The following is an 18272-nucleotide window of genomic DNA, read 5'->3' as shown; positions in this document are numbered from 1 at the left end:
TTTGTAGTATATCTTGCAATCTGGGATTGTGATAACTCCAGCTTTGTTCTTTCTAAAGATTGCTTTTTTCCTTTTCTGTTTTTTAAAGTTGTTTTAAGGTTTATTTATTTTTGAGAGAGAGAGAGAGAGACAGAGCATGAGCAGGCAGGGGAGGGCAGAGAGAGGAGACACAGATCTGAAGCAGGCTCCAGGTTCTGAGCTGTCAGCACAGAGCCTGACACGGGGCTCAAACCCATGAACCGTGAGATCATGACCTGAGCCGAAGTCAGACGCTCAACTGACTGAGTCACCCAGGCGCCCCTGAAGATTACTTTTTCTACTGGAGGTCTTTTGTGGCTCCATACAAGTCGCTAATAAAGCCAATTGGAACTTTACATTTACTTGGTTACATTTTGTCTTCTAACAAAACAAACCTTGTTGAACTAACCTGTAACTTCCTAGTTAGTTCTCCACCCAGTTAAATACCCTAATCCAAGCCCCTTTGCCTTGTCACATTTTCATAATTTCCTACTCTTTGTTCAACTCAATATATTTAAATGCTCAACTCAAACTGCTTCATTGGGTCTTCATTTTCCTCATGAGGACTTCCATGTACATGTGAAAAAAAAATGAAACCTTGTATGCTTTTCTCCTGTTGATCTGTCTGATGTCAGTTTAACTCCTAATCCCAGCTGGAGACTCTAAGACGATGGAGGAGAAATTTTTCCTCCTCTATGGAGGATAGTGGCCTGAACCAGAATAACGGATGGAGAAGTGGTGGAAGGTAGAGCCAAGGGGATTCATTGGTGGGTTGGATGTAGGGTGGGAGAGAGTAATCAAGAACATCTCCAATGTTTTTGACTTGAGCAATTGGTGGTGCCATTACTAAGAAGAAGAAACATGTTTGTGAATGCCTTAGGCTCTTTCATTAAATCTTGCCTCCTTATGCAGATGACATATGCTACTTAGGAGTAAGAATGGTACCTAGTTAAGTTTTCCTTTCACTCTGCTTCCTAGACGATTAAATATCCAGGAGACACTTCAGGGGATATTTCTGGCTGATTCTGATAAATAAATTAAAAAAAAAGAGATTTTGACGCTAGGCCACCAGGCAGATATTCTAATTGGGGTGCCTCTGTTCCATTCCTTCCCCCCTCCCGCTCCTTGTTACTTGAGTAAAAGAAATGCAGAACACTTAGCAAATCTACATTTTCCTTCAGGGGATAAATTGACCTGCTTATTGATGTCATTCTAGGCAAATTATCTAGATGCCATCACTGGATCTGAATGAATACAGATATTTACATTCTATTTGAATCTAGAGTTAAAAAAAATTACTTTGCACATTTTGCTCCTGGAGAAAAGGAGAGAAGTCAATACCCACCAGAGGATTATGACTGAATTGTAGATGAGATAGCGATCTGTTAATCGCATTCTCATCCTAAGCTATTTGTTAGGCACCCAGGTAGGAAAGATCTGCTATAATTTAAACCTAGAGTTTGCTGCTTCCTGTAAATTTGCAAATGCAACATAAGGACCTTTACTCCCCTCATTCTATCATGATACTCCTATTAACTACAGTGTTATATGGAAATACAAGGGAACAGTAATGCTCTGTTAGTGATGGGATTTACATATGAAAAGCAAGTGATGCATATTCAATTGCCCCTGTTTCAGAATCTCATTATCACATTAGTCATTGCTGTGTAACTACCTTGTTTGGATTGATCATATACATGAATCCAATATAAATGAGCACAGCTGGCACGAAAAAGTTTCCTCCCATTAAATTCTGAGGAAATAGTCATCAGGATATTTAAACTTTGCTTTTTAAAAATTTCATATGGTTCTTTCCCTAATGATCACATGTATTTGAATGGAAGCTAGTTTTCCTTTATTATCTACATCTTGATTTTTTTCTGCCTTCAAATTTGCGCTACAAGACTGGATTTATGACATCACCTCTATTTCCATCACAACCTTTGTGATAGCACTAGCCCACCTACCATTTAATTAATGATCAAGCAAAATGAAAAAGCCTGATTAAAAATAAATGGAGGCATTCAAACCTAAATGCCTACTTGCAAATGAAAACAATTATAAAGTGATACTAGGGACATATGCTAGAAGGAAGTGTTTGTTTAATTCCAAAATTATTATGATTATCCCTATTTTCTTCATGTAAAGCAAAATCCCACTAATTTCAGCTCGACTAAATCAGAATTCAGCCTGTGAATAGTGAGGAAAGGTGTGGTAAGGAACAGCGTTACTATCATACTTAGGCTGTGGAAGTGAACAACTTGTTTACAAAAAGCAACCTCGCAACTGTTGAAGTAGCTTACACTCCCCGCAATGACAACTAAAACGTTCACAGTACTTGTAAATCTTTCATATATTTCAGGATCCAGTTGGGGGTGAGTGGGATGAACTGCATCTGCATGGAACAGGGTAGGTGAGCCAGGTTGTGGAGTTAGCTCTGCCCCCTGAGCAAATTCAGTTCTAGGCACCAGAGGAAATGGAGGATGAGAGTCAGCGTATGGTACTTAGCCGGTAGTCAGCCGTCCCGCATTACTGAACACCTACTAGGTGCCAGGTTCTGTGTTAGTCACTGAGGATGTAAAGATGAAGGTCTTCCCTCAAAGAGCTCACATATCTGCAAATGAATAAATTGCAATGCAATGATTAAATGCAGGAATATAAGCAATTATGGGCGCCTGGGTGGTTGAGTCGGTTAAGCGTCTGACTTTGGCTCAGGTCATGATCTCACGGTTCGCGAGTTCAAGCCCCGCCTCGGGCTCTGTGCTGACAGCTCAGAGCCTGGAGCCTGCCTCAGATTCTCGGTCTCCCTCTCTGCTCCTGCCCCTAACTTCAGAGGTTTTAACCCTGACCCTACCCCTACCCCCACCCCTACCCCTATCCCCGGAGACCCTCTGTCTCTGTCTCTGTCTCTCTTTTAAAAAATTCAAAAAAAGAATATAAGCAACATATCCACTGAGTCACGCAGAGGAAATAGTAATTAACTGTGTTCTTGGGGGGAGGATCAAGAAAAGTGATAGACTTTGATATTAGGGCTAAATCAAGCTAGTTGAATGAATGAATGACAGTATATTAAGGGTACAGAGGGGAAGGGGCTTTCCAGGTAGAGGGAGCAGAATGTGATCTGAGGTGTATCATGAAAGTGAAAGTGGTGGCTTGTTTTTCATTCTCTGCCCATTGTCTTTTGAAGAGCCAAAGTTTTAAATTTAGATGAAATCCAATTTTTCATTTTCTTCAGTTATGGACTGTGCTTTTGCTGTCAAATCTGGGAAATCTTTGCCTAATCCAAGGTCACAGAGATTGTCTCCTATATTTTCCATCAGGAGTTTTAGGTTTGTACATTTAGATACAAGGTCCACTTTGAGTTATTTTTGTATATGGTGCAAAATATGAACCTCCATGATCAGAGGTCATTTTTATTTTTACCTATGGATGTTCAGCATCATTTATCAAAAATCTTTTCTTTATCCACTGCTTTGACTTTGCATTTGTCAAAAATTAGTTGTCTGTATATGTGTTGGTTTATGTCTGGACTCTCTGTTCTGTTCCATCCATCTCTGTATCTACCTTTGTGCCAACATACTGTCTTGATTACCATAATTTTATAATAAGCCTTGGAATCAGATGTTAGCCCCCAACTTCATTGTTTTCAGAATTATTTTGGCCATCCTAAGTCTTTGGCGTTTCCACATCGTAGGGGCCCGGGGCAGGTTGCCCCCAAATGCACTGCAATGGCATACAGATTTCTTTGAATTAAAGCTACTTGGGAATGAGCTAGTAGCAGTCTGCTCAGACCCTTCTCTGTCTCCCTGACAACAGGAAACAGATCACCCATATGAAAACTACCCTCCTTGTACTAAGATGAAAAAGACATCCTTATCACCAGAGATAGGGACCTTTTTTTAAAATTTTTTTTCACATTTATTTATTTTTGGGAGACAGAGAGTGAGCAGGGGAGGGGCAGAGAGAGAGGGAGACACCGAATCTGAAGCAGGTTCCAGGCTCCGAGCTGTCAACACAGAGCCCCACACGGGGCTCGAACTCACAAACTGAGAGATCATGACCCAAGCCGAAGTCGGACGCTTAACCGACTGAGCCACCCAGGCACCCCGAGATTGGGACTTTAAAGTTGAGAAAGTTATAGAAATAAGCGTTGTTACTTTTTACTAATCTACTACTCAGCCCAAATTCTGCTTAGAATTCCTTAATAATTAAAACTCCCAAACACCTGTTTTCATTATCCTGTAAATTCCTCACAAATCTATCATCTTTTTATCTAACATGTGCACAAGCTGCCCGTCTTAGTCATTTCTTTGGGTTCCATTTTCATTATTAGACCTCTGTGCATATGTAATAAAACTTTGATTTTTTCCTCCTGTTAATCTGTCTCATCAATTTAATTCATTTTTTAAAGTTTATTTATTTATTTTGAGAGAGAGAAAGCACAGCTGGGAGAGAGGCAGAGAAAGAGGGAAAGAGAGAGAGAATCCTGAGCAGACTCCGGACTGTCAGTGCAGAGCCTGACACGGGATTCAGTCCCACGAGAGATCATGAGATCATGACTTGAGCCAAAATCAACAGTCAGACACTCACCTGACCAAGCCACCCAGGCGCCCCTGTCAATTGAATTCTTAGTCCAGCTGAAAAACATTGAGGGTAGAGGAAGAATTCTTCCTCTCCAACAACATGAACTTTAGAACATTTTCAATTCCAAAAATAAAAAAAGAGCCTACTGGGATTTTGATTGGAATTGTTTTGAATTTATAAATCAATTTTGGGGAGTTGACATCTTAACAATATTGAGTTCTCCAAATCACGAACAGGAAACCTCTATTTATTTTGGCTTTCTGTAATTTCTTTCAGCAATGTTCATGTGCAGGGCTTTCACATCATTGGTTATATGTAGCCCTAAGAACTTCATACTGTTTTTAAATATCAATTTCTGGGGTGCCTGGGTGGCTCAGTCGGTTGAACATCCGACTTCTGATTTCGGCTCAGGTCAAGATCCCAGGGTTGTGGGATGCAGCCCGTGTCCGGCTCTGTGCTGAGTGTGGAGCCTGCTTGGGATTCTCTCTCTTTCCTTCTCTCTGTCCCTCCTGCACTCTATCTCCCTCTCAAAATAAATAAGTAAACTTAAAAAAAACTTCTGTTCAGTCATTGCATTATGAAAGAGGAGACTAGACATGCTGATGAACTTTACCCTTTATAGTAAGTATCATAAAATACCTTAATATTTTAAGGTTAATCACCAAAAAAAAAACAATAGAAATAGAAACCCTAATTTTCAAATCAGTAGAGGGAACAAAAGGGAATTAAATGATTAAACAACTGAATGAGATGTAGGAAAGGAGGGGGAAAAAAGCAAATAAAAACCAAGAGAAATAATAAGATGATAGTGATAGTCTTGGTCATCTTAGTAAATATAAACAAGCTAAACACACCAATTAAAACACACAGCTCTTAAGTGCAATAAGAAAGCTAAATGTAGCTAATATTGCACTTATAAGATACATACCTAAAATTAGGACACACATACTTTAAGTAAAAGGAAGTGAAAAATATACCTGGAAAATACTAACCCCCAAAAAGCTGGTGTAACTCTTTTAATATCCCACAAAACACTCGTCAAGGAAAGTGGAGAAAGCAATTGTGGTACAGCAGTTTCCCCTTATCCATGGGGGATACATACCAAGACCCCCAGTGGATGCCTGAATCCATGCATAGTACTGAACCCTACATGTACTATGTCTTTTCCTGTACATGCATACCTATGACACAGTTTAATGTATAAATTAGGCATAGTAAGAGATAAACAACAATAATAATGAAACAGAACAATTGTAACGCTGTGATAAAAGCTATGTGAATGTGGTCTCTCTCTCTCTTTCTCTCAAAATATATTATTGGACTGTATTCATCCTTCCTCTTGTGATAATGCGGGATGATAAAATGCCTATGTGATGAGATGAAGTGAGGTGAATGATATAGGCATTGCGATGTAGTGTTAGACTTCTGATGATACATCAAAAAAAGGATCCCCTGCTTCTGGACCGCAGTTGGCCATGGGTAACTGAAACTGCAGAAAGCAAAACTGTGGATAAGGGGGAACTACTATATGTTTATACAATGGAATACAATAGTGAAAATTAATAATATCACAAACCTAATAAACATCATCATCATCATAAGTTGCAGAAGGATATGTACATTATGACACACACAGACACACACACACACACACATATATATTTAAAGTTTATTTATTTATTTCTGAGATACAGAAAGAGCATGAGCAGGAGAGGGCCACGAGACAGGGAGAGAGAAAATCCCAAGCAGGCTCTGCGCTGTCAGCACGGGGCTCAATCCCACGAACTGTGAGAGTCTGATGCCTAACCGACTGAGCCACCCAGGCTCCCCTATGATATATTTATATTAAGCTTAAAAGCAGGCATTGCAAAACAACATTCATATCATATGGATACATACATATGTAGTGAAGCAAATGAAATCATACATTATAATAGTGAATACCAAGTTGAGAATAGTATGGCTAGTGCTGGGTCGTAAACAATGACCGATTAATTCTTTGTGTCCTTTTTCTCTAAATGCCATGTAGATCTTTCTTTTTGTGATTCAACATCACAGATGGTCCAGTTACGTAACAACTGAAGTCGTTCATGTTTCTTTACATTCCAGTCATGGTTCCCAGGCTATCTAGCTCAACCTTGGTCAGCTTCACAGGACCTGGTCACTTCCCATGTCTCGTCAACCAAAATTTTACAAGCCTCTTCCCCGTATCGATGTTGATTTATGTTGATTTTTTCTTTTGAGAGGGCCGTCTTTTACTCCTCTATTCCATGGATTAAAGAGTGTCTTTCCCTAGTGTTCCATGTAAAGATGTACACACACGCACATACATGCTGAGCTCATATATTGTATATACCTATTTATATACATGCACACATATAGAATCTCACAATTAGAAGCCCCTCAGGCCGTCTTCCTAGCCAATATATGAATTGTTTCTGTAGCATTAGGTAGGCAGTAGAGCATAATGGTAGCAGATGGCTTCTGGGGTCAGTTGACATTGGGTTAGAATCTCAGTTCTGTGTTATTTATTAGCTGTGTGACCTGGGGCAAGTTATTTATCCCTTGTAAGCTTCACTATTCTTATGGGTAAAATGAAGATAATAATGATATCTACTTTGTGGGTTTTGTTGTTTACATAAGAATGCATGTAGAATATTAAGCATATAGCTTAACATAGAATAAGTCTTCAAAATATGTTAGTGATTGTTATCATTATCTCTGATATGGTCATCAGCCTTCTTGAACTCTTTCAATTAATATCCTTCTCTACAAAACACACACACACACACACACACACACACTCACACACATACACACACACCAGTACCCTGCTGTATTTTGGGGAATCTCCGTTTATAGGAACACAATAAGCTAATATTCTTTGCCTGTGAACCCTACGGCCTTTATTTTTGTATTTTACTTTTTTAAACTCCACTCCCTTTAAACTCTATTTGTGAGTCCTAGTTCTGCCCTTTCAAACAACACACATTAGGTCTCTATGACTTCAATGGGACGATTCTTCAAAGGTTTGAAATCAATGTCTCTTATTCTCCAGAACATTCTCTACTCACAAGTCAGAACTCTGGAGTATAAATATGTTAAAATTAGCTACCAGATTTCAGCATCGCCTACATATTTATTAGACTGGTGAACCTTAAGTATTGGACAGTCTAGTAATCTGAAATATTAAATTTTGAAGGACTTGATTTATATGTGTAATTAGCTTGTCTCCTGGCATCTAATGAGTTTTAGTATCTAAGGTTTGGGGTAAAAAAAAAAGTCTTCTATTTGTCTTATTAACCTTTGTATCCAAGTTTCTGCTTTTACCAAATTCACCATTTTTGTTCTTTGTTTTTGCCTTCTGTGCTTGTAGTCCATTTTCTGTACCATGGCACCATGTAAGACACCACTATGGTCCCTTCACATACCAAAGTATGGATATTTCCAGGCAGCATGGGTTGCAGACTTTAACGAAGGTTTGGAGGCATGGAGGAGGGTTACATTTTAGGGCATCAGAGCAAAAGCCTTAAAATTGAACATTAACCATTAACAGCAATGGTTCCCTTAGAGTTCTTCTAAGGGAAGAATCTTCATTGGTTATCTCTCTTTTTTGGCTCCTAGCCTCCTGCCATGTTGCTAAGTCCCCTGTCTACTTTGTTTTTTTTTTTAAGTTTATTTATTTATTTTGAGAGAACGAGTGCGAGCATGAGCATGGGAGGGGCAGAGAGAGAGAGAAGGAGAGAGAATCCCAAGCAGGCTCCACGCTGTCAGCACAGAGCCTGACACGGGGCTCACGAACCGCAAGATCATGACTTGCGCCAAAACCAAGAGTAGGATGCTTCACCGACTGAGCCACCCAGGGGCCCCGACTTTGTATTTTTTACCTGTCATGTCTGTTTCGTGCCCAACAACCGCGCAAATACACATTCATTTCTTACGTCACAGTTTACCCATCTATTTCTTGCTTCTAGCCCAAACCAGCTATACTCTGAGGGTTGTCTTTCCACAATTAAGATGGCCTATTATAAGTGTTTTGCCAGATAAAGATAGTTTTCTTCACAAGAAGAATACTGCTCCCAGCAGCTCTTATGGTAACGTTTTGTATATCCATGCTACACAGCCATGGTATAAGGAAATATACGTATGTCCACAATGAAAGATGTGTGGCACGCATGCTTCCATTATCCTTTTCACCTTAAAAGACATTAATCAACCACAACATGCGTTTCCAAAAATGGCTCAAAATCTTTCTCCTCCATGGCTGTAGCTCCTGCCAAAGAACCCTTTCTGATAAGGTGCCAGAATTCTAGGGACCAAAGAGGGTCCCAGCTTCTGGGCTCTGGTGGCATCTCTTCTTCCCATTGTTTCTTCAACCCTAGGACTGGTGGTAGCTTTCTGCTTCTGCTAATCCGTAGGTTGTTATGCTCTCCCCATTTTTCACCCATCACATGTGTTATCAAGTCCTTGTATGAAATTCTCTCCATTTGAAAGCTAGAACGGCTTTGGCTTTTCTGATTGGAGTGAATGACACAACCCCTTTGAAAATCTGTAGCGTGTTTTATCTCTTTTTGGTACAGTCCTATTCAGTAACCCCCCAGTCAGATCTTTAAGGCATCCCAACATGCCTCTTTACTTCTGTGCTGGATATTCCCTGTCTTCTCCACATCCATTGGGACAGGGCTTCTCCTCTTTGCTCTTTGCTTGGGAGGCTGGTCTCTATAAACTGCATCACCTGGACGTGCTTGCCCTCTGGCTCCCAGGTAGATTCAGTCTGTACCAGCAGAATGGAAGGGGAAGGAGAAAGTGGGATATTTAATTCTCCAGCCCCCTACTGGCTTTGCCTCTTTATATCTAGGGTCATAGGTTGATAGCTTCTTCCTCGTGGCTACATGGCATGCCAGATTCCAATCTCGATGACCTCCCCTTCCCCCCTGCAAGCCTAGGAGTGGCCTTCTGCTTCTGTCAGTCCTTGGGTGCTCTGCCATCTGTTGTTGGCCCTTGATCCTACCCTCCCCTGTATAGATAGTCCCTCCTTTAAAGTTTCTTTATTTGAGAATGCTGTCTGCTTCCTGCTTCCTGCTTCCTGGCTTCCTGCCAGGACCATGACCAACACGATCCTATACTTGTATTTGACAACCCACCCTTTTTCACTACTCTTTGTACCATTCTATACCTGTACCTACACTGCTCCATTGGTTTCTGGCTTCTGACTCTTGGCTCTATTTCCTTCTTATCGATGGGCTTGCTCCTAACCTTTGTACTTAGTGCTTGACTTTGGTCTCCTCAGGCTGAAATCTTCCCTCTCCCCAAAGGACTTTGGCTCTGACCTTCTCTCTACTTCTTCTGCTCCCAAGTGTCTCTGGGATATCTAAGTTTGAAAACCCTTAAACCTAATCTTCTTTCCCAACCTGCCTGACAAGTAGTTAATCATCCCAAAGCAGGGAGGAGCATATTTGGGCATATTCTTGGTTACATTATTGTCATTCTTTCTTTGGTCTATTCTACAACCCCTCCCTGGGAAATCTCATCCATTATCACCTCTGAAATTTCTGTCTTCAGCCCTAATCCCTCATGTGAGCTCCAGACCCATGTATTCAACTGCTTATTGAATATTGCATATAGATGTCTCAAAGGTACATCAATCTAAACATGTCCTAAACCAAATTCATATCTCCCTTGATACGATTATCCTCCAGTGTTCTGTATGTCAGTGAATGAAGGCACAAGATCCTGATCAAACCACAAACCAGTAGGTCATTCTAGACTCTTCCTTCTTAATTACCCCAGTTACCGCTTATGCAATTCTTCTCCAAGTAATGCTGATTTTGTCTTCTAAATATATCTCAAAGCTATTCACTTCTGTTTATCCCTACCTACTACCACTTGATGGCAAGTCTAAGGGATTACCACCCTTCTCCTGAACCACTGCCACAGCCTCTCATCCGGTCTCCCCGCATCCACTTTTGTCACTCTTCAGCCTCTCCTCCACGATGCTGCCAGAGGTCTCTTCTTCTCCATGCTGAAAATAAAGGAAAAAACCTATAGCATTGTCCACAAGGCCCTGCATGTGCTTTTCCCTGCAAACCTTTCCGGCCTTCAGGAGACTTCTCCTCACTCTCGACGCTTCTGCAAGTGTGACAGGTTTATTTGATTTCAGAATCTTGGCACACGCTGCTCTCTCTGTGGAACGCTTGCCCTAGTCTCTCCTTGTACACATCTGCTAGATTTTAGCTTAGGTTGTTATCTCCTCAGTAAAGTCTTCCTTGACACTCTAGGCCTGGCAGGGTGGCATCTCGGCTACTCTGTGTGTACCCAAGCACCCTGTACTTCTCCTTTGTAGTGCAGTATTCTCGTAATTATCCGATTGCTGATGTCTATCCCAGTAGGCTATTACCTTCACCAAGGCATAGACTGTGCCTTGTGTTCTCTGTACACACAGTAGGTGCTGAATACATGTTGAATATTGAATGGGTAAATGAATGGACGAATTTAGGTACTTACCATCTTTGCCAGATTGTGAGCTTCTTGACTGCAAACTTTAGATCCCCACAGAACCTAGCCCAGTGTATGGTGCGGTCTCTTTCATTGTCTTCCATGTTTATGTATGATGTAATCAATAAATACTTGATGTGAAAATGAATTGCAATACCTGGAACTGCTCAAGCTATTTTTCAAAATCTCACCTGCGTTTAATATGTGCACTTCCTTTTCCTACTGTATACGTGTTCCATAGTTTTGTCTCCTTTTCCTGCGGGCATAGCAATTCGTTCTCTGTGGCCGGCAGAAGCTTTGTTAGCCAGTAGTTTTCTCCCTTTTAATGTCATTGAATTTATTACAGAGCAGAAAAAGAACTGCTGTGTACACTTAGAACACTATACAATTTGTACAAAGTACACGATTTTTACCTAAGAGGAAGTGTCCTCGTTTCTAGGGGTGAGGGGAGAGATAATCACGCATATGAGGGTCTGGCATGGACTGGGAACATTCAGTCAAACCATCAGAGGATTGGGATTTGCATGGCGGGTGATAGTTCATCCGTATTTCTGCATCCTCCCTTCATTCATGGCAATTAAAACTGCCTTTGTGTAAACTTTCCTACAGTCTTTGAATATGCCCCGCCATGGCGCTAAAATTGAAGAGATGAAGAATTCTACTTAATTTGTTTTGAATTTGGGTACAGGGAGTTGATCATCTATAGAGCTCAACTGTTGCTGGCAGAACTGGGAATATTGGAGAATGGATAGCTTTGAAACAGCTATTCAGGGCTCGGAAGCAAAGCACGGCGGGATGAGTACTAAACCAGGCATCCAAAGACTGGCAGGGTAGTCTTGACTCAGCCTGTGTGTAACCACGAATGCCTCCATCACCTCTGTGCCCACGTACAACAGGCTATAATACCTCCACTCAGTTACTCACAGGGTCACTGTGAGGATCAAATAAAGAAGCACAAAAGGAAAGATAGGTTAAAAAAATGCCCTACGAGGCGCAGGACATGTTGAAAGATACTGACACTTTAGATGCCTTATGGCACACTTACCCCAGGTCACCTGCACCGGCGGCTGAAATTCCATTGCCCATTTTGCACATCTGACTACTACAGAAACAAATGCATCAATCAGTTTGCAAGTTGGAAGAAAATAAAGGCTGGGAAATGGGGGAATCGGAAGAAACAATGACACCTCAAAGTTATGAATCCCACACATTGGCAGTTGTTACCATTTATAATGGGATGAAGAGACTAATGTGCTTTTACATTCTTCAGACAATAGATACTTGTTATCAGCAAACCAGTTTATTCTCCAGGGATCAAAAATGACATGCTAAATAGTCATTGAAATATTATACTTCTGTTTTTATACAATATGAATCTCTTTCAAATATTGACAGCTTCAAACAGAAGAAACCCAATTTTTTTCTTTCACACAAGTCTTCATTTTGTTAAAAAAAAGTTGTTCCTTCAGCACAAATGCAGGTGAGTAAAATGTATTACTAAATATAACCATTTAATTGCATTAGGTGGACTCCTTTTCACCTACTTAGTAAGTTCGGTGGGGTTTGCAGCAGTGAAACTCAGTTGTGAGTCCAAAGCTTCAGATTTGGCATGGATGGAAAGATAAGGCTTGATGAGCCCATCTTTACTTGATTAACCTTAAGATTCCCTGCCTAATACATAATACAGAAGCCTTTTACAATATGCCTTGTTTGATACAACCCACGATTCTGAAATGTATGCAAAGTACATTTTTAGAAATTGATTTAATTTTTTGAGAGAGAGAGGGAGAGGGAGAGAGAGAGAGAGAGAGAGAGAGAGAGCACGAGAGGGGGAGGGGCAGAGAGAGAGGAAGAGAGAATCTTAAGCACGCTGGGCGTAGAGCCCTACATGGGGCTCAATCTTACGACCGTGAAATCATGACCTGAGTTGAGATCAAAAGTTGGACGCTTAACCAGCTGAGCCAGGCACCCCAGAAATTGAATTATTTTTATTTTTATTAAAAAAATTTTTTTAACGTTTATTTATTTTTGAGACAGGGAGAGACAGCATGAACAGGGGAGGGTCAGAGAGAGAGGGAGACACAGAATCTGAAACAGGCTCCAGGCTCTGAGCTGTCAGCACAGAGCCTGACTCGGGGCTCGAACTCACGGGCCGCGAGATCATGACCTGAGCCGAAGTCGGATGCTTAACCGACTGAGCCACCCAGGCGCCCCAATTATTTTTAAACATATTAGGAGAGGTTACCATTTAGAAAATTCATGTCGTGAGTCTTTTTATTAGGTTGAGTTACATGAAATGGCTGATATCTGAACACTTTTTGACATATGGAAACGGCAATTTCATATGGGTCAGCATAATAATAAGTAATAAATATAAATAATAAATAAATAATAAATGAAGCATCAGTCTTTCATCTTAGAACAGAGTACATCTACATAGAAATAACCTGCTTATATACATTTAGGCTACCGTGCAGTTTTTGGAGAGTGGGGAAGGGGGAAGGAATTGCCAAGTCAGCATTGTGGATAGATGGATAAATTCAAATGATGCCCATGGAGTGCTCTAGCTGACTCTTTGAGCAGTAATATACGTTAATTAGTATACTGAGGGAGAGAATATAATTTAATAGAAGTGGAAAAATTCTTTTCTTTATAGTCAGTTTGCTACGATGAAAATCTTCAGTTTATTTTCCTAAAGATTAAATACCATGTGAGTCACCACAACAACACGTCTGCTTAAATGCATCTCCATTTGTGTCATCACTGGAACTTGTGGCGGGGGGCGGGGGTCATGCTGCTATTTTAGTGCAACTGTGCTGTGTGCTTTGGTTAATGCTCAGTAAAGATCTGGATCCCATGGGGTAGTTGTGATGAAAGAGGGTGCTTGTTTTCCAGGTGAGTCACCTAATCATAAATCAGGACTCTTGCTCCAAGCCAGTGACTAAAGAAGAGGTGTTAAACTCTGGGCATGCGGGCTGGGGAGGTCAGGTGGGCAGGAATAGATGCGTAGTCTGTTCATCAAATCTGGCAACAAGGCACTGGGTAATCTCGCTATTTATCGCTGTCGAAAGCATAATCGGTTCTTTCATGTATCCAGCCACGGACTTAACTGTAAAGTGCATTCAAATACTGTGAGCACAAAAGGGGGTGCCTGGAGCGAGGGGATATGTGTGTCCTTAAGAAGTTGTGGGGTACGCTGCCAGCCTTCGATGAAGTGCGCGCGTGGAAGGCTGCCAAAGAACTAAAACCTTAAGGAGGACATGGAGTCCGGGTGTTGAGTAAAGACACAACTCGAACCACCAGACGCAATAACATAAAAGTCACCATGCGTTTTGGAAAATAAAAGGCCCAGAGGGAAGTGTACGCCCTGAGTCTGAGCCTACCTGCTCATCTCTTCTGAATGGTGCAGAATGCACCTGCTGTCTCTTACGATCCGCTGTTGTATCAGGTGCGCCAGAGTCAGCCTTTGCCGCTAAGTTTAGCTCTGCGTGTGGGGATTCCACACCTTGCAGCCCCTTGGAGAGAGGAGTATTGGCAAATGACTGTGTATAAAAGTGGAAAGCACTTGGGAATTTCACCACCAGGCTAGATTTAGATCAGAGTAAAGGGGCCAATCTAAATTGGTAACAGATTAGTGACAGCTGCATGCCTGGTAGAGGTGGCGTTAACCTCACATCCATACCATATCTCTTCCCACCACTGCAGTTCCCGAGGCAGCACCCTGTGAAATTTGGTGACCATCTTTTAGGTGCAAGTGAGAACCAATTGTTTTTGAAGCAGGTAGACTTTGTTTTTAAGCAGGTAGAATTTAACACACGTGTATTAGCTTTTGGGTGGCAAGTATATGACCGGCCTTCTAATTTGTGATTGGTGAACAGTACTCACCTCCTCCGGGTTCCCTTTTGGAACGTTCATTTTGCGAAAAATCAAATTCTTCCCTCACTCCTGGCATACCAGGCTACTTATGAGAATGGGATTTTTAAAAATATATTTCTCTCATAGGTAATAAGCGAACCATGTCATCTTTTGGCAGGGATCAGGAAGGGAAACATTTTCTGGGAAAGACAAATGTGACAGTTGAGGACATTGATCTTAATAAGGATTTGTAGGGGGGTGGTGTTTACTCCTTTCCTCCCTTGTCTTTTTCTTACCCTCAGATCTAAAAGGAGTCCAGTGATAACTAAATAGCTCTCTGATCATTTTTCAGAAAGAAAAAGCTGGCACCCAGAAGCTTGAATGGTTTGTCCAAAGCCACAATCATTCAATGACAGAATACCAAGATTATTTCCTTCCTGCTTTAAAGGATAGCTGAGTCTTTTTTGCCAAGGCCATCTTTAAACAAAGCTCATGTTTGTGTGCAACTCTTCAGGAGCGTGATGGGGAGGGAGAAAAAGGTAAAGAATTTGCACGTATAATGCAAGATTCATTGTCATGAGCACATTTTGACTCAATCTTCCCTTGGTTTGGGAGAAGCTCATCATTCTGGATTTTTGTAATACATCTGCCATTATCTGAGTTTTTAAGAGTCCAGTAATAGTAATAACACAGATATAAAATGCACATTTCCCCTCTCTAGGTGAATTTGCTGACTAGAAACTACTTTCTGCGCACTTGCTCTTTAAACTGAGACAGTTTCTTTAAATTTCTTCTTTCATTTGGGACAAACCCTTTGACCTTAGATGATAAAATCACGGCTCCTTTGGGAAAGGGTTCGTGGTCCTTTCCATTAACCTCTGACATGATTTACTTTCATGTCAGCAGAGGCGACTCTTTAGGGTAAGTGCTAAATTAAAACTTGTCCCTTACTGGGGGGGGGGAACCCTCTTTGAACAATCAGCCCCTTCGAGAGCTGATTTTTCTTGTTCTTGGAGCTTCCAAGGATCCTGTGAATTTTACAATAGCTGCATATGAATTTCTGTGGTCTGAGGTTTGCTCACGGCCCAGGCTCTCTTTGGTTACTATGGAAACCTGCCCTCCCAACCAGCTGCCATTTCCTTTATTTCTGGCAAAGAGTGAGTCTTAAGCCTCTTAGCCCACAAACAGAATCAAGATCAAGAAGAACACACACACACACACACACACAAAATACATGAACAACTTGTTAAATAAATAAACAACTTGTTGATTCCCTCCATGGGAAGCCACATGCAACAAAAGAAACTTTCCTGGACATCACCATAGAAGGGTTCACTGAGATCCACTAAAGCTCATGTTCATCCCGGCTTTAAGGAGTGGGGATCCGACTCTGCATCTCTACATCTGTGAATTGAGGAACGCTTTCTGTGCTCTCGGAAGTGATGGGTGAGATGACATGTTTGAGCCGAAGGAGCATGGTGAAGAGCAGGATGAGGAGAATGGCTAGGAGGCTCAGGAATAAGCCCACATACATGTAGAGGTTGGAATACTTATCGGAAGTGTTATCAACCTCTGTTGCCAGGGTGGGGAAATGGGCGCGGCCAGTGAGATTTCCATGGTACTTGAAATGCACCTCCGTCATCACTCAAGACTTCAGTCGGTACCTGCTTCTATTTGCTTTCTATTGCCCTCGAGGCATTCCACAGCCACATAGACTGTCTCTGCGTATCCTGGAGGTGTTCTAACAATCTCATGCAAAGCAATCACGACCCGGACCCCGTCACTAGCGCACAGGCAAGAAAATGGTGATGTTCTAATTTGGCAATTGCCACACTCTGTCCTCCAGCACAGCACCCCTCTCTTACACAGGTTTCATCGGAAATTCTTAATCATTAAAAAAATAATATACAAATAAGTCTTTTATTTTCCACAGTCCTACTCTTACACAGATTGAAACAAATGCGGCGAAACTGCTTTATAATACTGGCATGGGGACAAGAATCTGAGTATTAAATCAGACTTTTTACTCTGTTTTGATAGAGGGAGAAAGGCTTTCTGTTTTATGTATAGCTCATCTAAATATGCGCACTAATTATGTGGATTTATTTGGGTTCTTCTGTGAGGAGCCGTTCTAAAGGCTTTTGTATGTTTCAGACTCAGCATATCTGACTTTTCACCCTTCTTGTCTTTCTGAATCTCCCCTAAGGATGGAATTGTAAGATTCCTGCCCCAGCTGCCACAGCTCGAGGGCTGGAAGTCTAGAGGATGTGTGTTGACGTCCCTCACTGTAGGCTGGAGGGAAAGTGTGGTCAGACCTGGGAATTCTCAGAAGGAGGAGGTCTCAAGAGATGCTGACAGCAGTATGTCTAGGCTCAGAAGATTTGACTCTTAAGATTCTTCAACAGATTTATATTCCTGAAAATCAAAAACAGAAATAAAAGATTCAGGTATCTAAGAGAAACAGATGGCAATTTCTTTTGAAAGACAAATTAACGGATATATTGCAAAACGTTTGCGAAACGGCAAATTCGTTTTAAAAGGATATTCTGAGTTTTCAATTTGAATGCTTCTTTCTATGTGGTACATGGCTATTAAAGAAAAGAAAAATTCGGATCACTGAACAGCAACTAATAACTAGGCTAGATTAGGAGAGTGTTTTCCAAACTAATTGATCATAAGATTTACCTGAGATAATAAAGGATAGACCAAGGGCCCCAACATCGACTTTCTAAACCATAATCTCCACAGTAGGGGCCTGGAAAGCACTCTAGAGAGTCAGATTTTATCGGTCTGAGGTGGGGTCCAAACACTGGTATGTTTTGTTAAGTTTATTTATTTATTTTGAAAGAGACAGAGACAGCGCAAGTGGGGGAGGGGCAGAGAGAGAGAGAGAGAGAATCCCAAGCAGGCTCTGCCCTGCCAGCACAGAGCCCAATGTGGGCTCAAACCCGCAAACCGTGAGATCATGACCCGAGCCGAGATCAAGAGTGTGACACTTAACCAGCTGAGCCACCCGGATGCCCCAAACACTGGTATTTTTTAAAAGCTCACAAATGGCTGTCAAGTGTAGCCAGGATGAGAACTGCTGCTCTGGCTTACCCAAGAAACCCCAGCATTAAAATAAAGGGGGCCTAGGGGCACCTGGCTGGCTCAGTCGGTAAAGCGTGCGACTCTTGATCTCTGGGTCATGAGTTCAAGCCCCGCGTTGGGCACAAAGCCTACTTAAAAAAAAATAAAATAAAATAACGAAGACCTAAATCTAAGGATTCATTTTTTCAAACTCTAGGTCCCAGTGCCGTGGGTCGCTTTAACAAATCATG

At 41.5% G+C, this 18272-nt stretch overlaps 1 protein-coding gene across 1 annotated transcript; it reads right to left on the bottom strand.

Annotated features, from left to right (window-relative positions):
* Positions 1-16321: 16321 nt before the first annotated feature.
* Positions 16322-16594, bottom strand: SERTM2 (serine rich and transmembrane domain containing 2). The gene has a single exon (XM_047843190.1). It carries the CDS (start codon positions 16592-16594, stop codon positions 16322-16324), a length of 273 nt encoding a protein of 90 aa, XP_047699146.1.
* Positions 16595-18272: the final 1678 nt, after the last annotated feature.

This window comes from Prionailurus viverrinus, chromosome X (assembly GCF_022837055.1).
Source record: "Prionailurus viverrinus isolate Anna chromosome X, UM_Priviv_1.0, whole genome shotgun sequence".
NCBI lineage: Eukaryota > Metazoa > Chordata > Mammalia > Carnivora > Felidae > Prionailurus > Prionailurus viverrinus.
The sequence above is the reverse complement of the archived record's forward strand: the minus strand, read 5'-3'. Positions and strand labels throughout refer to the sequence as shown.